Genomic DNA, 18683 nt, shown 5'->3' with positions numbered 1-18683 from the left:
CCCTTACGAACCCAACCTGTGCATAGAAATTGTAAGTACATTGAGGCCTATTTACTTCCTGGAACTTTATGCATAATATAAACCATTAACTTTGCATATATTTACATTTAATACATAATAGGTAGCTGAACATCACAAGCCCATCCTGGTGGGATGCAGCCCGTGCTGAACAGGATTTACATATTCAACGTTCAACCACAGCTTGGCGTGTTGTGCGAACAACCACTTGCCGGGTTATTTAATCCCCACACAACCCCCACTGCCTGAATTAGCACAACATGACATGCTGAAGTCGGGCACTGAATATTCAAAATGGCCACCTAGATACACTGCAGTTCACCATGGTATAAGCCACAGTGGGTTGTTTGATCATGCAAACTAGGTTAGAGTCCACTCTCATTACTCAAACCTTCCTAGGCATTATTCAAGATCTTGACCTTTACATATCATCATGCCTCAACACTACCTCTTTCCACTAAAACCAATAAAATTTTATTTATTTATAAAAGTTTTTATCAACTACTTTTCAGCCCTAATAAAGTGCCCCGAAACAAAGCATTAAAACCAAATTAAACAATAATCCAGAATAAGAACAGAGCTATTTTAAAAACTCAAAATACCTAAAGAGCTGGGCCAACTCATATTTTAGGAACAGCACGGTTGGTGTCCCCCTGGTCTGGTGAAGAAGGAATGCAGAAACCAAGAGAAAAGTGCAGGGCCACATAGGGAGAATGACACTGTCATCCTCTCAATCTGGGCTCTGACATATGCACACTTCTTTTTATGTGATCTTCTCATTTCTGTGTGCTATTCAGTTCCTATTAACCACCCACCGCAGTTGATAAGTGTGTTGTCCAAACTCCGACAATGTGTAAAACAAAAACACTCTCTCTCTTAGTGGTTGCAGGTCAACTGCAATTTTCTGGTTCATATTTTTGGTGATGCCTTTTAAAGCATTGTTTCTGTGACTTACTATTGTTCAGTTTTAACCCCATAGATTTCTAAAAGATACATCTAAGCAGGAGCCAGATTTGTTTTCTCCGTAGTACACATGCATAAACACTGAGACCTATCTACATGTTAGTAAGTCTGTGGACACCAGTTGCTGGGGAACATGGGCGGGAGGGTGCTGTTGCACCTGTGTCCTGCTTGTTGGGTCCCTGGTCAGCAGCTTGTGAACAGAGAGCTGGAGTAGATGGACCCTTGGTCTGATCCCGCAAGGCTCTTCTTATATTTTTGTAAATTAAAAACAAAACGCAGGGTAGATAATGAAAACAATTACAATAAGCAACTTTTTTAAAAACCAAAAACAAGCCATTAAAACGGGCTCCTTGCAACTGCCACTCGCCCTCACACTTCGGCACCGGCGCTGCCCTCCGGGCAGGTGAGGGACAAGAAGAGGCAGCGCTGCCGCCCAGAAGGAAAGAAGGCGGGGCCGCCCAGCCGCCCGAGGGGGCTCCCAACGCCCCGGAGGGGCCTCCGCTCTGCAGCGGCAACCGGCTAAGGCTGAAGATCGCCGGGTCTCCCCGGGATGCTGGAGCTGCCCAATCACAGCAGAGCTCTTACTCTCGGCCGCGCCCCCCTCTTCCCGCTGCAACGTCCTACTCCCAGCCGTAGTGTGGGCAAGAAAGGGTCTTCAGCAGCAGCAATGCGCGTGCTCAAGACTCATGCGCCCGTCTCTCTGTGCCCTCCCCAAGATACTAAACTCGATGGTAAAGAGCGAGGGGAGGATGTGACGTTGCCGTGAGAAGCGTTGCGGCTTCCGCTGGGTACCGAGGCGGGGGCGCGTTGGCCAGCCATGGCGTACTCGACGTTCCGTAAGGTGGCTTTGGCCTCTTGCTTGGCGTTGTGCGTGTCGCTGCTCCTGCCCAAGGTCTTCCTTTCGCGGGGCTGGAGGCGGCAGGAGCCCAGCGCCGACGCGCCGCCCACACCGACTGCCATGCCCGAGGGTAAGCAGCCCCTCTAAGGGCCACCGGGCGGCCCCTCCCTTAATCCCCTCCTCCTCCTGTTTCTAAGTTGGCTTGTTTTTTCTTGGTTTTATTTTATTATTACGTTCATATCCCGCCTTCCCCCCCCCTTTCACAAGGAACTCACACGGTCCTCCTCTTCCATTTTATCCTCACAACAACCCTGTGTGGCAGGCTAGGCTGAGAGTCAGTGACTGGCCCGAAGGTACCCAGTGAGCTTCATGGCCGAGTGCGGACTTGAACCTGGATCTCCAGAGTCCCAGTACAATACTCACACTGGCTCTCATGTAGGTGCTGAAGCTGCAGGACTAGATGCTTGTTGATTCTTAACATTCATCCTCACATGGTGGTGTCTGGGCACTTAAGGAACACAAATACAGCAGTGTAGAAAAAACTAGACTGGGTATTGATTGGTTGGGTTAACTGTAAAATGCCCATGCATCAAATTAATTTTACAGTGTTTCTTTTAACAGTGTAAGATTAGTGAAGTGGTAAGTTTTCAATATAAGCATAGGTACAAAACACACATGTGCATGGAAACTATTTTGCAAAGCCACCCCACACAGCATTATTCTCTGCTGTAGCTTTTCCCAACCTGATGACCTCTAATGATGATGGGAGTAGTAGCTGCTATTCCTGCCCAGGAATTTTGAAAGGGTTGTGGAATTGGAAGGCAGCAAGCTCAGAAAGGTGATCGTTGCTAATTTATAGTGTGTCACTACTTGTGATGAGGTGAGCTACAAATTGAATGAAACAAACCACAATTCTAGTCTACAAATAATGCAAATCCTACGTCATTCATCCTCACAACAAAGCTGTTTCTCTGCTAGGAAAATGAACTTACCAAAGACACCCTTTAAGTATAGGCCTAAATAAAGAAATTCTGTGGGGTGTCTGTGTGATAAAACGAATTATGCTTAAGACCTTACCTTTTGACTGGCATGGTGCAAGAATGTTGGTACAAGAATGTTTTACTGAGGTTTCATTGCATGTTCTGTTTCTCCTGATTAAAGTACTACTTGCTGGTGGTTGTTTTTTACATTTCTCTGTTTTAGCTGTGATCTATCAAAGTAAAATTGCAAACTTGTTTGTAAATTACTGCAGGCAGTCTCAGAACTTTAGAGCTGAAGTTTCAGAATTCAAAGGTTTTCATACCATCCGTGGTACAGTTGCATTTATTTTACATCTGTGTTAGGCTGTAATCCTAAACACTAGGAGTAAGTACCATTGAATTTGGAGACTACTTATAAGTAGACATGCATAGAATTGCACTAATATGGTTTAGTTTCATTGGTATGGTAAGTTTTTGAGCCATCCCTTGTATCATTAGATTGCCATCATACTGCCGTCATCATATTGTTATACACTTTAAAATTACCATGTCCATAATTGTTTTACTGTTTATAAAATGCTTTGGATATTTTATAAAATAAAAGATAATTTAAACTGCCTACTTTTGTTTTTCCCTGCTTACTGCAATTTCTCTCCCCCATCCCTCCAGTTCTCTGCTGGGCATCCAACTTTTGCATCAAACATATCATGGTCATTATTTTCATTATTTTAGTGGGTGTCTGTGATTGTACATGAGGAATTACATGATAATTAAGAATTTCTCATGTATGGTTAGAGTCAGCATCATGGTTAATATTGCAGTATATCTGCAACTAATTGCCTTATTTGCAATGATGTGGGTTTTCTGAAAATTTTTGAATTAGGTTAAATTGCATCGGGTCATTTGCATCAGAATATTTTCAATTTTGCATCAGAAAATCACTAGAGAGTGATCTAATTTAGCATGTTCACTAAATGCAAGTAAAATAAACAACAAACCTAAAAAAGGACTCCATGTTGTTTTTTTGTCTCAATGCACCACAAGTATGTGACTCGAAACGTTGAGGGGGAAATTAAAACATAATGTGACTTAAATGTTATATTATGAAAACATTGTTTGGTAAAAAAAATTAAAGACAATAGCATTTAAAGATAATAACTTATCTTATTGTTTAAAATGAAACAAAGGCATTGAAAACTGTTAATAAGATAAGGGCACAATCTTACTTATTTTATTTATTCATTACATTTATATACTGCCCCATAGCCGAAGTTCTCTGGGCGGTTTACAAAAATCTTACACACGTTTAGACAAAAAAGTCGTACAACTCCCAGCATGCCCTAACCAGCCTGAATGGCTGGAGTATGCTGGGAGTTATAGGACTTTTTTCTATTTAAGCATGTATAGGATTGTGCCCCAATTCAACCTTCCCCAACCTGGCACCCTCCAGATAGAAAGGACTACAACTCACACCATTTTTCAGTCAGCATGGAGGGCACCAGATTGGAGAAGGCTGCACTAATTAATTTTAGCAACCCAAAGAACTGTGCATGATATGCTGACAACCATTCAACTGTTTCAACAGAGTTCAGCTCTCTTCCACTATGGTTGATGGGGCATCGTCAATTTCACTGTCATTACTTATTAGTTCCACTTGGTACTGAGACATAGATGTATTTCAATGACATATAGGTATTCTCTCACATACTTGCTGGGGTTAATCACCTAAAAAACATTAATTACAACTTTGAAGCTGCCAAGCTTGCGTAATATTGTATTTGCAATTGGCATCCATTTGTTACTAATGAACTTACGAAATGGGGAAAATTTCCATGGAAAAATAAAGCACTAAAAGTTTTCTGCCCCACATCACAGCTTATTTGTAGTTGATCCTACTATTTAAATTTGGGATGGGCAACTGGTGGGTCTCCAGATATTATTGATCTACACTTCCCATCAGCCCTAGTCAGCATAGCCAGTGATACGGGATAATGGATGTGGGCCAAAACATCTGGAGGGCCACAAATTCCCCACCCCTTCCTTAAAGTGTATCTATATTTGGCCTTGCTTCATTCATCCTCATATCATTACTTCCTCATTTCACCTTTTTACAGTCCCACTTTTACTGCAAAGATGTAGGCAATGACCTGCTTTGCATGACCAAAACAAGCCACTGTGGCTTGTTTTAATCACCAGCAAGTGCCAGCTGGAGCTTGTATCATCCGAGACCAGGTGGCATGGTTTGTTTGAGGGGGATTACTTGAGGCTTGCTTCCCCCTCAAGCCATGCTGCCTAGATTTAGGTGACACAACAAGCTGAACATGGAAATAAGGAAAATGGTGCCCAGCATATGCTGGGGATTTAAACAAGCTGCTGTGGCTTGTTTGATTGTGCAAACTGGCCCAATGGGTAGTAGTGGGATGTATGCCCGTGGATGTTCTGCAGGTTCCATGCTGTTGTTCAAAATTTATCCATACAAGCTGTAACACCTACTGATTTGCTAGGTTTTGTTAGTTAGTGAAGATAGTTGTCATCTCTAAGGAAATGGTTGTTGTTTTTAAATTACAGTCCACTTTTAGATTTGCTCAAATGAGAAGCAGTATATAAATATAACCAGCAATAAATACATAAATAATCCTGCAAATTATCCAGAGTTTTATCATTAGATCCATCCTAACCTTCTGCCCCCCCCCCTCTGCATTATGGGATAAGACTTCAAGGACCTGAGCCTGCTGAGGACAAGGTTGGGGACCCTTCAGCCAGGCCTCCCCCTCTTGCCCCAGGCTCCATCCCTCAGAAGGAAGAGGGGGCAGAAGAGTAACAGAGCCAGCTAAGGCCCTTCCCCACAGGGAGAAGTAGTGAAGCTAGCTCATTCTGCTCCCATCCTCCATCGCTTTTCCTGCACGAGGAAAATGACAGAGGAGTGAATTAGCAGCTGGGTGGGCCCTCCCTGGATGGGAAAACCCTTGACAAGGTGAAGCTGGGTCCCTGACTGAGGTGCCAACTGGAGGAGCTCTAGCCAATGCTTCACCTAGGGGGCTGATGACATGAGGTGTCCCCTCCCCCATCCCTGATGTCATGGGTGGGACCTTACCCACTTATTTGGCCAGGGTGGGAGTAATCCATGGTCCCCACTCCTGATTTAGGATGTGACATGGTAACTTTTTCACTTGGTGTTTTTTGTATGATACTGTCTTAATCCAAGAAGGGCTATGTCAGACTCACATGCTGTTTCTGCATGCTTGAATAGGTTCAAAGAAAGATCCACCCTAACATGAATGCAGCAGACTAGCAAACACATTTTAAGAATAACTAGATCAAAGAATCTACTTGTTAAGAATTCAGAAAAGAGCATCCAAGATGCAATCTTCCTAATATTTTTTTATTCAGTTATGAGATTTCTTCTTTACCGTAGTCATCAACCTGTGAGAGTGTGGTTTTAAGCTTGGAAAAGCAAAGGAGATTTGAATAAACAGTTTGCTTTAAACACCCCTGCTGATTTAGTACATTTTGTTCACTTTCCATTGTAAGAGACATTTTCATGAGCATGTCATGCATTTCCAAAGTTCATCTCCTGCTGTTTAATCCATCCAGCAAGTGATGGTGCTGATGTATTTGTTATAACTGCTTCTGTAGCCATCATTCATTTCAAAGCAGTCCTGCTGTATCACCGAGGCTTCCTTGTAAATAAGACATAGCTTGCATGATGTGTCCTACATACTAATAACAAACTCAGTTCTCTGAATGCTGACCCTTTTATAGCAGAACTAGCACCATCCACACACAAGAGAGTGATAGCAGGTTTTGGGGAACCCCAAGATTTGCATAACTATATTAAAAAAAACTTGAGAGGAAACTCTAAGGGGCACCCAGAAGTAGCCCAGTGAGCACCAAGCATGCTGAGTGGTCACAGCATACTGAGAGGATGGGGGGGGGCAGGGGCGGGGAGAGAGAGAGAGTGAGGAAAGGGAATGGAGCTTTTGAAAGAAGGCAGGCCCCACTTTTTTAAATAATTCAGTCAAATAGACTTAGGAGCTTTTCAAGAACTGCCTAGGCAAAGAAAGAGTGAAAACTTTTAGAATCAGAGCTGTATCTATGTTTTTGGAAACTGAAAAATGCATCTCCATATTGCAAAAGAAGTGTAAGGGGGAAAAACTAATTTTAGAGTAAGGGTCTGCCTCAGTTTCCCCCAACCTGATGTGTTCCAAATGTTTTGGACTTCAACTCCCATCAACCACAGCCAACATGGCCAATGGTCAGGAATCCTAGGGGTTGTCGTCCAAAAACATCTAGCAGGCACCAGACTAGGGAAGGCTGGTCTTCAATAATAATAGAAAGTCAAGACAAAACTTCTTTTCAAACTACTTCTTGCCTAAATTTAGCATATGCTAACTTCTGTGGTGTGTAAAGGTGTGATGCTCTTGTCTAATTATTTTTGATCATCTGTGCATCAATTAGCATAATAACCCACACCTAGGTGACAATTCCGTAGGTGCCTTTTACATCGCATATTCATGAGTTGGGTAAAGCTGCAAGTTTACACAAGCAGTATTCCGGGGAAATATCACCAATATGGATGTCTCCTGTTGTTATTTGTTCTTACAAACTTAGCAAGACAGCTGCCATCCCAGAATATTTTCCATTAAAAATTAACACTGACTTTTCAACTATTATATCTGTCTTGCCTCATGGGAACATATAGGAATAAAAATCCGCAAAAGTTTTATGGTGACCTTTTATTTATTTATTTATTTATTTATTTATTTATTTTATTAATTACATTTCTATACTGCCCAAGAGCCGGAGCTCTCTGGGCGGTTCACAAAAATTAAAAACATTCAAAGTATAAAAAAACAGTATAAAACCATAATATAAAATACAATATAAAAGCTCAACCAGATAAAAACAGCAGCAATGTAAAATTACAATTTTAAAACACCAAGTTAAAATTTATTTATAGACTGTTAAAATGTTGGGAGAATAAATTTCCCATACAATAAGAGAAAGAGATGGTAACATTCAGTGGCATTGGAACTTGACTGCTAAACCTATTCTGCAAGGTGTATATTGACGCCTTTGTATAATCACGGAGTGATCACAGTACTCAACAGATTGAGATTGGGCTCCAACAGGGCAGCAGTAATGGGCGGGGGACACATGCACACAACAGTTTACTCAACCAGAGATTCATTAGCAGTGTTTGCAGTGCAATCTCCACTGACAAAGAGCCTAGCTCTTTAAGAATAATAAAGTATTGTGTCTCTTTGACAGTGGAAACAATAAAGTTCCAAAACACCAACTGAATTTCTGGTTTGTGAATAGTATATTTCTGTATACAGATTTCTAGGTTCTGCCCTCAGCTTTAACTTTTCTGCTACCGGAGGGTGTAGCGGTGTTTAACATAGCTGGCAATGTTTGTTTTAGCAATCTCCAATCATTTTAAACCTTTCCAAGTACATTCAGTTATCTAATGCTAATTCAAGGGGTTTCATTTCACCTATTCATACGATGATCATCATATAGTATGATTCTCATGAACTTTCTATTGATGGGGGATGGAAGCTTATGGCAGCCTTCTAAAACCTGGCACCCTCCAGATGTTTTGGACTTCAACTCCCATTAACCCAATGGAGTTGTAGTCCAAAACATCTGGAGAACACCAAGGGTAGTATCCAGTGTTAGTCCTACTTAGAGTAGAACTAACATGAAATGTATGGGACTTAACGTAATCATGACTAATCTATGTTCCATTCATTTCAGCATGTCTATTTAAGTAGGAGTAATGTTAGATACTACTCCAAGGTCTTAGCTAGACCTAAGGTTTATCCCAGGATCGTCCCTGCCTGCTCCCGGGATACCCTATGTGTCATTTACATGAACAGGGATGACCCCGGGACAATCCCGGGATAAACCTTAGGTCTAGAGAAGGCCTAAGTTAGGGAAGGCTGGCCTATGGCATGTACTTGAAATTTCAAACAGGTGTTGTATAATATTTGCGCATGTGGAACACATGGCTATGTGCATGCCATATTCAGGTTTATTTTCTTCACAGAACAGAAAGAATGTTAAAACACCACATGTTTGTTTCAGAATGGATCTTTTTAACCTTAATTTTCAGGGAAGACCAGCCAGTTTTCTCCAACAGTGCATCCCCAGATACCTCCTGAAGTCAAACTGCCTGCTACCCATTTTCCAAGATCTCATCTTGCGGAAGCAGTTGCCAAGGCCAAGGGTGGTGGTGGTGGTGGAGGAGGAGGAGGAGGAGGAGGCGGAGGTGGCAGTGGGAGAGGTCTTGTGGGACAAGTCATCCCAATATATGGATTTGGGATCCTTTTATACATATTGTACATTCTTTTTAAGGTAAGAAGGTTATACAATTCTTAACCCTTAAAATTACAGTTGCTTCAATATGATCACTTCAGAATTTTGATCTAGCTTTAAAAGTCATCATGGTAAAAGCTGTATTTATTTCAACCCTGTTGAAAATTAATGAGAAAGAATAAAATGACTGAGCAATAGACGGGTGTGTTCCATCTAATCGACTTTGCTACAACATATGGTTTGGTCATGGGTTGTGGAATCAAGCTGAGTTGTGCTAGTACAAATAAATAGCCATCACTGAGCCTTTGGACAAGTGGAAGGCACACAGCTGTATGGCAAGTTCTGGTGCTCTCGGGTCAGGCTTTGAAGAGCCAGCTTTTATTTTAGTTTATTTTTGCCACACAAAGGAAAATAAATTCACTTGGATTTAAAAAGAGAGTCATTTTGCAATCTATCCTCCCGTTGCAGTGGGTATTCTTCTTATATCAGATAGGGAGGCTACCTTAGAACAATCCCAGTTTTTGAAAATGTCTCGTATCAATTGCACTAAGTATTTCTTGTTAGATTTTAATTAATCTGAATTTCAATAGTTTCTATCAGAGAGCTTTGGCTATTGGGTGGCATAGAAATGCAATAAATAAATAAATAAGGCGAGACCAGTGTTTTTCCACTTCTGGCATGTGTTTTTTTACATTGGGTAATATCCAACATCGTACAAGTGAAAGGAAAACTCACATGGTGGGATTTTTTCATCCCCTCCTCTGTATCTTCCCAAAAACCTCTCCAGAAGGATGAGGGCACATATCAAACATTGTAGACTGTGTCTTATGTGGCAGCAGTGGGAGGGGAAAACACTGAAGTCAGGAACCTTGTGCAAGCAGTGCAAGGCTTTTCTGCCCAGTTTTGGACAACCACACTCCACCCCCCCCCCCCACACACACACTGCCCACAGGGCTCAGTAGGTCCCCCTGATCCTTTGGAGAGGCTTTGGCAGGTTCTGGGAGGAGGACAGGAGGGAAAGATCTGTTGCAGGATCTGCCTTTTGCCCACACAAAGCTGGATATCTCACAGCAAAGGAGAAGATTGAAAACTTTCAGTTTCAGCTAACCACAGTTCCCTCTGATATTCAAAGGGTGGTTTATTTATGTTCTAGTAAGAATAAACCAGGATCAAAACATAGTTGCTGAGCCTGTTTTGTTCACTAACTAGAGTTTAAACAAACCATAATTCTTTGACTTTGGACATTATGGGGAATGGTGATTAGTTGAAAACCAGAAGTGGGAGTTTACTGTCTCCTCCTCTGCTATGCAGAGTTAGTGAGCCCAAAGCTTGTCAAGGCTCACTCACATAATGGGAAATGATTTCTCATTATGTCTGAGCTGAGCCGTTTTCTTTTTCTGGATGCCTTTTAGAGACACCTTTACCACTCTTCCTACAATAGTAACCATTTCCAATTAACAGCTTTCTTCCAAAGGGAAAACCACAACAGTTGAATGGAAGTGTCCTCCTTCAGCACCTGGAAATACAAACAGGAAGATCAGTAAGTAGCATTTCCAAGACTGACTTGAAGTTACATCCAGAATTGGCTTTCACTTGGAAAATAAACCCAGCATTGTAATGGATGATGCAGTGGGATTTAGGTTGTTTCTATTTCTGTTGTTGTTGTTAGATTCACTATATAAAAATATACTCATTGCATTGCACAACTAATAAATCAGCTAACAAAATACACATCCTAAGGCGCTTCCAGATCAGGCTTAATTATGAGTCTGCTGTTCTAATGGGGCTGCTTCTCCTGCAACAGCAGGAGAGAGCAGCAATTCCATGTTTAAAAAAACATCGGACTTAACGAAGGGTTTTTTTGTCACGCAAGGAAGGCCAGAAGGGGCAGAAGGCATGCGGCAGGCAGACGACATCATGTGAGGGATCTGAGCAAACACTGTTGAGTGCCCAGTAACGAGCGTGCAATAAAACACTCGTTGGATGGAGCTTATAACCCTCCTGTGTTTTCCCACCATTTCTTCTGTCTTTTTTCTTTCCACGAAAAACAGTTAGGGGTCATGGAGGGAGGAATAGTGTCTTTTGACTGTAATATTAGGAGCCATCTGCCTAGAACGAGAATGGGCAACTTGTCGTCCCATTGTGGTCCCATTTTAGCCTACAATTCCCATCTTCTCTCAATATTGGCTATACTGGCTAAGGCAGATGGGGGTAGTAAGCCAAAACATCCGTAGGGCCACAAGTTGCCCACCCCATGTCTAGAAGGCACCCAGAAGAGGAAAGGGTCATTCCAAACCAGCTTAAAAGCAATATACAGTCATCACTTATGTGGTATAATACTGGGATGGGAAGTAGGACATTTAGGGTTTTGCCCTATTTTGCCTTTGACCTACCTCACTCTATGGTTTGAGACAACTCATGTTACCTATCAGTATCTTTTATTAAGGTTCTGACTATTCTGCACACAGAGCAGAATCATATGAAACTTTGTGGAATCTGGTTCCAGACAGCTAAAACCTCAGGGCAAGAGCTGCCTCTTTCAATGCATAGCATATCAAAACAGATCCATGTTGCCAGTTTATGTGATACAAGCACAGAAAATGACAGACTGGATTCCCCACTGCTTACACTGTATGACCTGGTTCTTACCTTACTATGCATACCTTACTAGGGCATTGGAAAATAGATTGATGGTGTAGTTGTGGAAAGTGGTGAAGTCAGAGGAGGCACCGCACATAGATCAATAAAATATAATTCACTTCTGCTCTCTTCTTCCTACTCTCGCTCTGATCATCTTAAGCAGCATTTTAATTGAATTTTATTAATATATAAATTAAATTATAAAGAGAGAAAATATATCCAGCTTGGAGACAAGTTGATTCCAATTATACATACCCACAGCATGTTCTTCCTTGTTTTACACCATGGCTAAGACATCTTGAACAATCTGTTCTCTAGACCTCATCTGAGTCCAGTAGTCCACCTCTGTCTAAACATCTCTGTGGTCTGATTTTTTCCTTCCCAAAAATATATATATGAAGTGACTTTGCTCATCAGCACAGTATTCCATATTTATCATTCCATAATTGTAGGGATGGAAGTTGAGCTGTTCTCCCTGCTTTTGCAAACCTGATCAGTGCTGTCACTAAGTGTTGTAACTAACACAGGGGTGGGCAGAAGGTAGATCTCCAGATGTTTTGGACTTCAATTCCCTGAAGGCCATGCCAGTATAGCCAGTGGTCAGCAATGCTGGGAGTTGAAGTTCTAAACATTTGGTGGTCTACTTTCTGCCCTCCCCCTGCTAACATATAGGTCACCATCACATTTTTGTCTTTTCTTATCTACCCTGTCAAATATCGCAGGAGTAAAATTCAAGGACCCAAATGAATTTCATATAACAGAATATCTTTCAGCTGCATATTTACAGTGCAAACCTATACATTTCTATTCAGAAAAAGCACCATTTACTTCTAGTGGGATGCTTTTTGGATCCTGGCCCAGAATTCTATTATTTATTTATTAGTATTACTTGTATACTGCTATAGTAAAATCTCTACGCATTTTATATCCACTCATTAAAATCATGGTTAAAAATACACATAGAATAGAATACAAAAAACATTTCAATGCATGTAAGATCAAAAGAAACAATGAAACAAGACAGTAAAATGAGGCAGCATCATGATGATCAATTATAAGACAGAGAAAGCTTGTGTAAAGTACATTAAATTACACCACATTTTCTCACCGCCCCTCAAAACCATATGGGAGATGGTGTTTTAGATTTCTTTTTGTACTATTGAGAAGGCCCTCTTTCGAGATACTACGTGGCAACATTCTGACGGTCATAGAACAGCCAACAAGGCCTCCCCTGAAGATCTTAGGAGTTGAGTAGGACTCTAAGATACAAGCCGCTACTTTGGTACCCCAGAGAATTGGCATTTTTAAAATGCTTAAACACTGATGCAAGCTATGAAGGATTCTTAACACCCCCTTTTCTTTATTTTTTCCATTAATTTCATCCCACTCCAGTCAGTGGGGCTCACAGCCCAAAAACTATGCATAAGAATGCATTCTTGATCGCCTTCTTCTTGACCAAATGAATGGTTAGCGTTCCTGTTCTGCGGGGTCGTGAGATGGTGCAGCTTGCTATGTCACAGCCTTTCCCAACTCTGGGCATTTACCATCAGCCAGTCACTCCACAGGTAGCTGCTTATGAGCTATTGGGTGCATTATGTCTGCTTCTCCTAGCCTTCGGGGAAATTCTTTTTTCCCTTTCATTCTGCCTGGGAAGAATAAAAGATGATTTACATTAGTCCTGCTTACTGGTAAAGCCCTCCCAGTCACTGCTCGGGGCTCCCTTGGAAAGAGTTCCAGTTTTGCTTGGTATGCGCTCAAGACAAGGCAGGCTGATTTAGGGGAGTGAGTAGCTAGAGAAGCTGCCACTGATGCCTCTTGGGGCTGGATTTGTTTTACAGCTGACTATGAGCTTGCCCAACTTCAAGATAAGCTGAGAGAGACTGAAGAGGCCATGGAAAAATTAATCAATCGAGTGGGACCCAACTGCGAAAGGTATGCAGTTTTGTTTTGCTTTGGTTTTGTGACAGTTTTAAAAGTTGAATTTCTTTTTGTATTTCTCTGCAGAATAGACAGCAAATTTAAATTTTCAAGTTAAAATATGCTTTCAAATCAAAAGATAAATCTCTAGATGATGTTCAAGCAGCAGTTTTTTGGTCACTACTTCATCATAGTTTCCTTTGCACGTCCTTTTTCTATTGAATTTCAGTTTGCCTGGAGGAAATGTGCAGCCGTGATTTTTCTTGTAGTATTTCTACTAGTTTGTGGGCCTGTTGAGAAACCCAGAGATTGAAAAGAGATCATACCAATCCTTTCTGAGTGCTGAATTATGAACCTCTATAAAATATTCGCTTCTATAAAATATTCTCTACTGAAATTCTATTTAAGAAGAAATTCCTATATTTATATCTTTAGGCATTATTCTCTTTGTCCATAGTGGATGGATGGGGAGTTTCACTATATGGAAATTTAGTGGCAGGGGGCAAAGAAGAAGACTGGAAATCTCTTGCTTAGGGAGATCAAAACGAAAGAGATATACCTTTTATACTTTATATTAGTCTTAGTAAGTATATGAGCTATTCGGCTGAACAACATTTGTTAGAATCATTCCTACTGCGTACTAATGTAAGAATATGTATAAACACTGAACTGGAGATGCTGCCTCCTCCTCTCTGTGCTGTGCTGATGAGAATAACCTATTTGCTGTCACTCAAAGCAGATCGTATTGATGTATGCCTTCCATCCCTGAATCACTATAATTCTCTTTCCTTTAAGCTTGGTTTCCACTATAAGCATTTTAACTCAGAAGTAAGACCCACTAAATTCAATAGGTCATGAACCAGGAACAGGAAATCAGCTGTTCAGTGGGTAGGAAGAGAACGAAAGTATTATTTCCTGGGCCCACCCAGTCTTCTTCCATCCCCATAAAACTCTCTCTCTCTCAGACAATCCACTCTCAGCCTCACAATTTCTCTCCCTTTCCTGCCCCCAGCCTTGCTTTCTCTCCCACTCACCCTTTTATCTTGCTGTTTCTCTCCACTCCCAGCCTCTTCCCACCACCTCTTTACCTCACTCTTTCTCCCCCTCCTAGTCCCTAGCCTTGTTCTTTGTCTCCCCTTTACCCCTTTGACTTGGACTTGATTTCCCCCTCTCCCAGCCTCACTATGTATCTCCCCCTTCCACCTCTTTTGTCTATCTAGGTCCCCACAGCAGCCATTATGCGACTAGCCACATCTTATTTATTTATTTATTTATTTATTACATTTTTTATACCTCCCAATAGCCGAAGCTCTCTGGGCGGTTCACAAAAATTAAAACCATAATAAAACAACCAACAGGTTAAAAGCACAAATACAAAATACAGTATAAAAAGTACAACCAGGATAAAACCACGCAGCAAAATTGATATAAGATTAAAATACAGAGTTAGAACAGTAAAATTTAAATTTAAGTTAAAATTAAGTGTTAAAATACTGAGAGAATAAAAAGGTCTTCAGCTGGCGACAAAAGCAGTACAGTGTAGGCGCCAGGCGGACCTCTCTGGGGAGCTCATTCCACAACCGGGGTGCCACAGTGGAGAAAGCCCTCTTCCTAGTAGCCACCATGGGAATCATTCCATGGGAACCATTTTGTGGTGGTGCCCACAAGTAGATTCTCAAATCCCCAATGTGCCCATGGGTCCAAAAAGGTTGGGGATTCTTGCCATAGTGTCCTATGCATCCCTCTCCAATGGTTCTGCTGCCTAGTGCTGGTGGGAGGTGTAAGCTAAAATGTCTGGAGGGCCACAAGTTGCCCACCCGTTTTAGACTTTAAAATTTAGAGAAAGTATCATCAATCTTCTGTACAAGCCTTTAAAGGTGTTCAATATTGCCCACCCCTGGTCTAAAAACTCACACATTGCCAACCGTGAGCAGCGGTAGGTTTGAACTGTGTTGTTTTTCATTCTTGTTCCATAGCAAGGCCCAAAATGTCACAACTGACCAAGAGAAAAGGCTGCTTCAGCAACTTCGAGAAATTACAAAGGTCATGAAAGAAGGCAAACTCATAGATGGAATCTCCCCAGAGAAAGAAGCGGAAGAGGCTCCTTATATGGAGGACTGGGAAGGTAAGGAAGAAGACTTTTCGATTCCGTCTGAAGGAAAAGTGAGGGGTTGTTCTGTTCTTTTCCTTTGTAAAGGAGAGGAAGCCATTGTCACAGAAAGCCATTCAGCAGTCAAAGGAATCCAAGGACCTGGCTGTTTCTTGGAAGAAGGGAGAACCTCATCAGTTACTTAAGTGTCTCAGGCTGTCTAACTGTGGCATGTTGTAGCACGTGCCTAGCAGTGTATGAGGCTATTTTTCAAAGCTGTGGGGCAAGAGAATCCCTTGGTAACATCTGGGGCTCTTGTTGAGGTTAAGGTAGCTTTCCCAATGGGTGTGGGGAGGACCACCTTGTCCTGTGTTGACACCAGCGCCATCCCAAGGTGTTTTGCTACCTAAGGTGAAGGGCAAGATGGAGCCCCCTGCCCCAATTCCATGTCCTGGACTAGCCAACTGGACTGGCAGCTGAATCTTATGTCAACCCTGGTGATGGGAGAGTGTTCCTGAAGGCAGGAATATCGGGCAAGCTGTGTGGCACACACAGCTGTGTTGTCAAACACCTTACTGCTCTTCCCCTGCCCCAATCCCAGGACTGAGGTGGTTGCCTAACAGTAGACCCTGAAACAAGCCTGACTACCACTCCAGTGTCTTCCCAGAGACCGAGTGGCATAGTCCCTTTCATAGCTCCCCCCATTCCAGTCCCTCCATTTGGTCCAATAGTTCTGTGGGCCTGAGGCTGACAAACAGTCCCATGCAAGTTGCAAGGCTGTGTGACCCAGTTCTGCTGAAGAATGATCCTGAGTAAATCATTCCTGACCTGCAGAATGCTCTCCGACCTGATCCCGTCCAGATGTTTTGGATTTCAACCTCTCAGCCCCAGCCAGCATGGTCAATAGTCAGGAATCCTGGTGCCCTCCAAAACATATGGAGGGCACCAGGTTGAGGAAGGTTGGGTTAAAAGGAACTTTAGTCTGGACTACTGTTAATATACATGTTAATGAACTGTTATGCACAGTTAAGCAGGGGATGGACAGATATGCTCTAGGAGGACAGTGTGCACTCTAAAAGCTAGCTCCCATTTTGTTAGACGTGGTTAGCAGGGATCCAGCATTATTTCTATATTAATAATTATTTCTAGATTAGTTCCATATGGATCTTGGGAGTCCAACCCCACCGAGAACTGGAACTCATTCTAAAAACAGAAGCTCCAATCTGTTAACTGCATTTCACTGCTTAAACGATCCTTTCTGGATTGCAGTCCTAAGCACACCGAGTTGAAAGTATGTGCAGCTGAAGTTAAAGGTGTTAGTCAAATTTAGAAACTTTTTGAACAGATCTGATGATGTTATGAGTTAACATGTGTTATCTAAGACAAGTTTATTTTATGTCCCAAGGTTATCCAGAAGAGACCTATCCTGTCTATGATAATTCTGATTGCTTCAAGCGCAGACAGGACACGATTCTTGTGGATTACCCTGACCCAAGCCAGCCTTCTGCTGAAGAGATAGCAGAGAGAATGGAGTTTGTGGACGATGAGGATTGTTTGTGTAGTGAAACCCTTTTGTCTGCTCTCGCCATAGTGAACGATGGCTTGGCAGCAGGACATGACAAGGAACGGCATATCTCCTTCAGTGACCAGAATGGGGCTGGCCACAACTTTGAGAAATGCTACTGCTGTTACTACGAAGAGGATGATCCTGCCGTCATAGCAGAGAATGCAGGATTCTACTCCGATAGCTGCAGCGAAACAGAAGAGCCAGTCAAAGAGGAGGAGGAGGAGGAGCAGCTGGTGGATTCCGACCATGAAAAAGCGGATCCCACAGAGCAAAAGGATGGAAATCCTGATGAAATCGGCATTCTGAGAAAGCGAAACACAAAGGGACTTGAGTTGCAGGGAGACTGAGGACCGTGCATCATCGTGCCACTTCTATGAACGTTGATCTTTGCTTTTAGGACAAAGGCTTATGTTGTCCGTTGTGTTCCCAGCTGAAATCCCGTAGCAATTGCTGCTTCTTTAAAATGAAAGATAGTGGTTCCCTTAGCCCACAAGTTAGCTAGCCCATAACTGAAATAAAAACTGCCTAGCTTGCACTAGCCCCTCAAGGAATTTGAAAACAGGGTAAGTTCCTCATGATCTCCCCATGTGGTTTCTTTCAGTTTGTTTGGTCTCCTGGTTTGAGTCCTTTAAGGAGTACAAAGAGTTCTCCAAGAACAGGTAAATTGCCCATTGGAATTTTAACCTGTGGGCTGGTTCACACAATCACTCCAACCCACCATGGCTTCAATAAGGATTGTGGGGTGAGTGGGTGGCCATTTGAATATTCAAACCCCCAGCAGGGAGTTGTCATGGTTTGTTGTGTCGTCCAAACCCAGGTGATGGGTTGTCTGAGGGTTAAACAACCTTCAAATAACTCTACAACAGATCATGGGTCATCTGAGGGTTGTTTAACCCTCAAACAAACCCTGCCACCTGGGTTCGGATGACAAAGGCTGTGTCCGGAGCTTGAATAGGCAACCCTCAAGCATCATGGCTTAAATCATGTGAACCAGGTATGTGTGTTTCTTTCCTAAGGGCAGAGCTGGTCCTACTATTAGGCAGGTTGAGGCAGCCTGTTTAATGGTACCTGCAAAAGGGCAGCAAATTATCCATTATTATATTTGACCACTGTAAGTGGTGCAATGTGATTTCCCCCCCCCCTCTGTGTTTTAATATTGTCCCTTCCATGTAAACGCTACTTGATCGTCTAGGCAAGGAGCTCCTGTATAAATTTGCTGAGTGACCATCTCTCTTTCTCTTCCTCTGTAATTAACGGAGAACACGGGAACTTTTTCCTATGTCACCAACGCGTGTTTAAGGGGAGTGAGCTATTTCACCTCACCTGTGGCTCAGCATTAGCATCCCTTCC

General features: G+C 42.3%; 1 protein-coding gene across 1 annotated transcript; it reads left to right on the top strand.

Moving 5' to 3' along the window:
* The first annotated feature begins 1798 nt into the window (after nt 1–1798).
* On the top strand, nt 1799–18463 carry RIC3 (RIC3 acetylcholine receptor chaperone). Its single transcript, XM_063117248.1, has 6 exons — nt 1799–1949; nt 8918–9159; nt 10582–10660; nt 13599–13692; nt 15654–15802; nt 17172–18463. Exons 1-6 carry the CDS (start codon nt 1799–1801, stop codon nt 17678–17680), a joined length of 1224 nt encoding a protein of 407 aa, XP_062973318.1. The 3' UTR covers nt 17681–18463.
* Nucleotides 18464–18683: the final 220 nt, after the last annotated feature.

Source organism: Elgaria multicarinata, chromosome 2, assembly GCF_023053635.1.
Source record: "Elgaria multicarinata webbii isolate HBS135686 ecotype San Diego chromosome 2, rElgMul1.1.pri, whole genome shotgun sequence".
In the NCBI taxonomy this organism is placed as follows: Eukaryota; Metazoa; Chordata; class Lepidosauria; order Squamata; family Anguidae; genus Elgaria; species Elgaria multicarinata.
The sequence above is the reverse complement of the archived record's forward strand: the minus strand, read 5'-3'. Positions and strand labels throughout refer to the sequence as shown.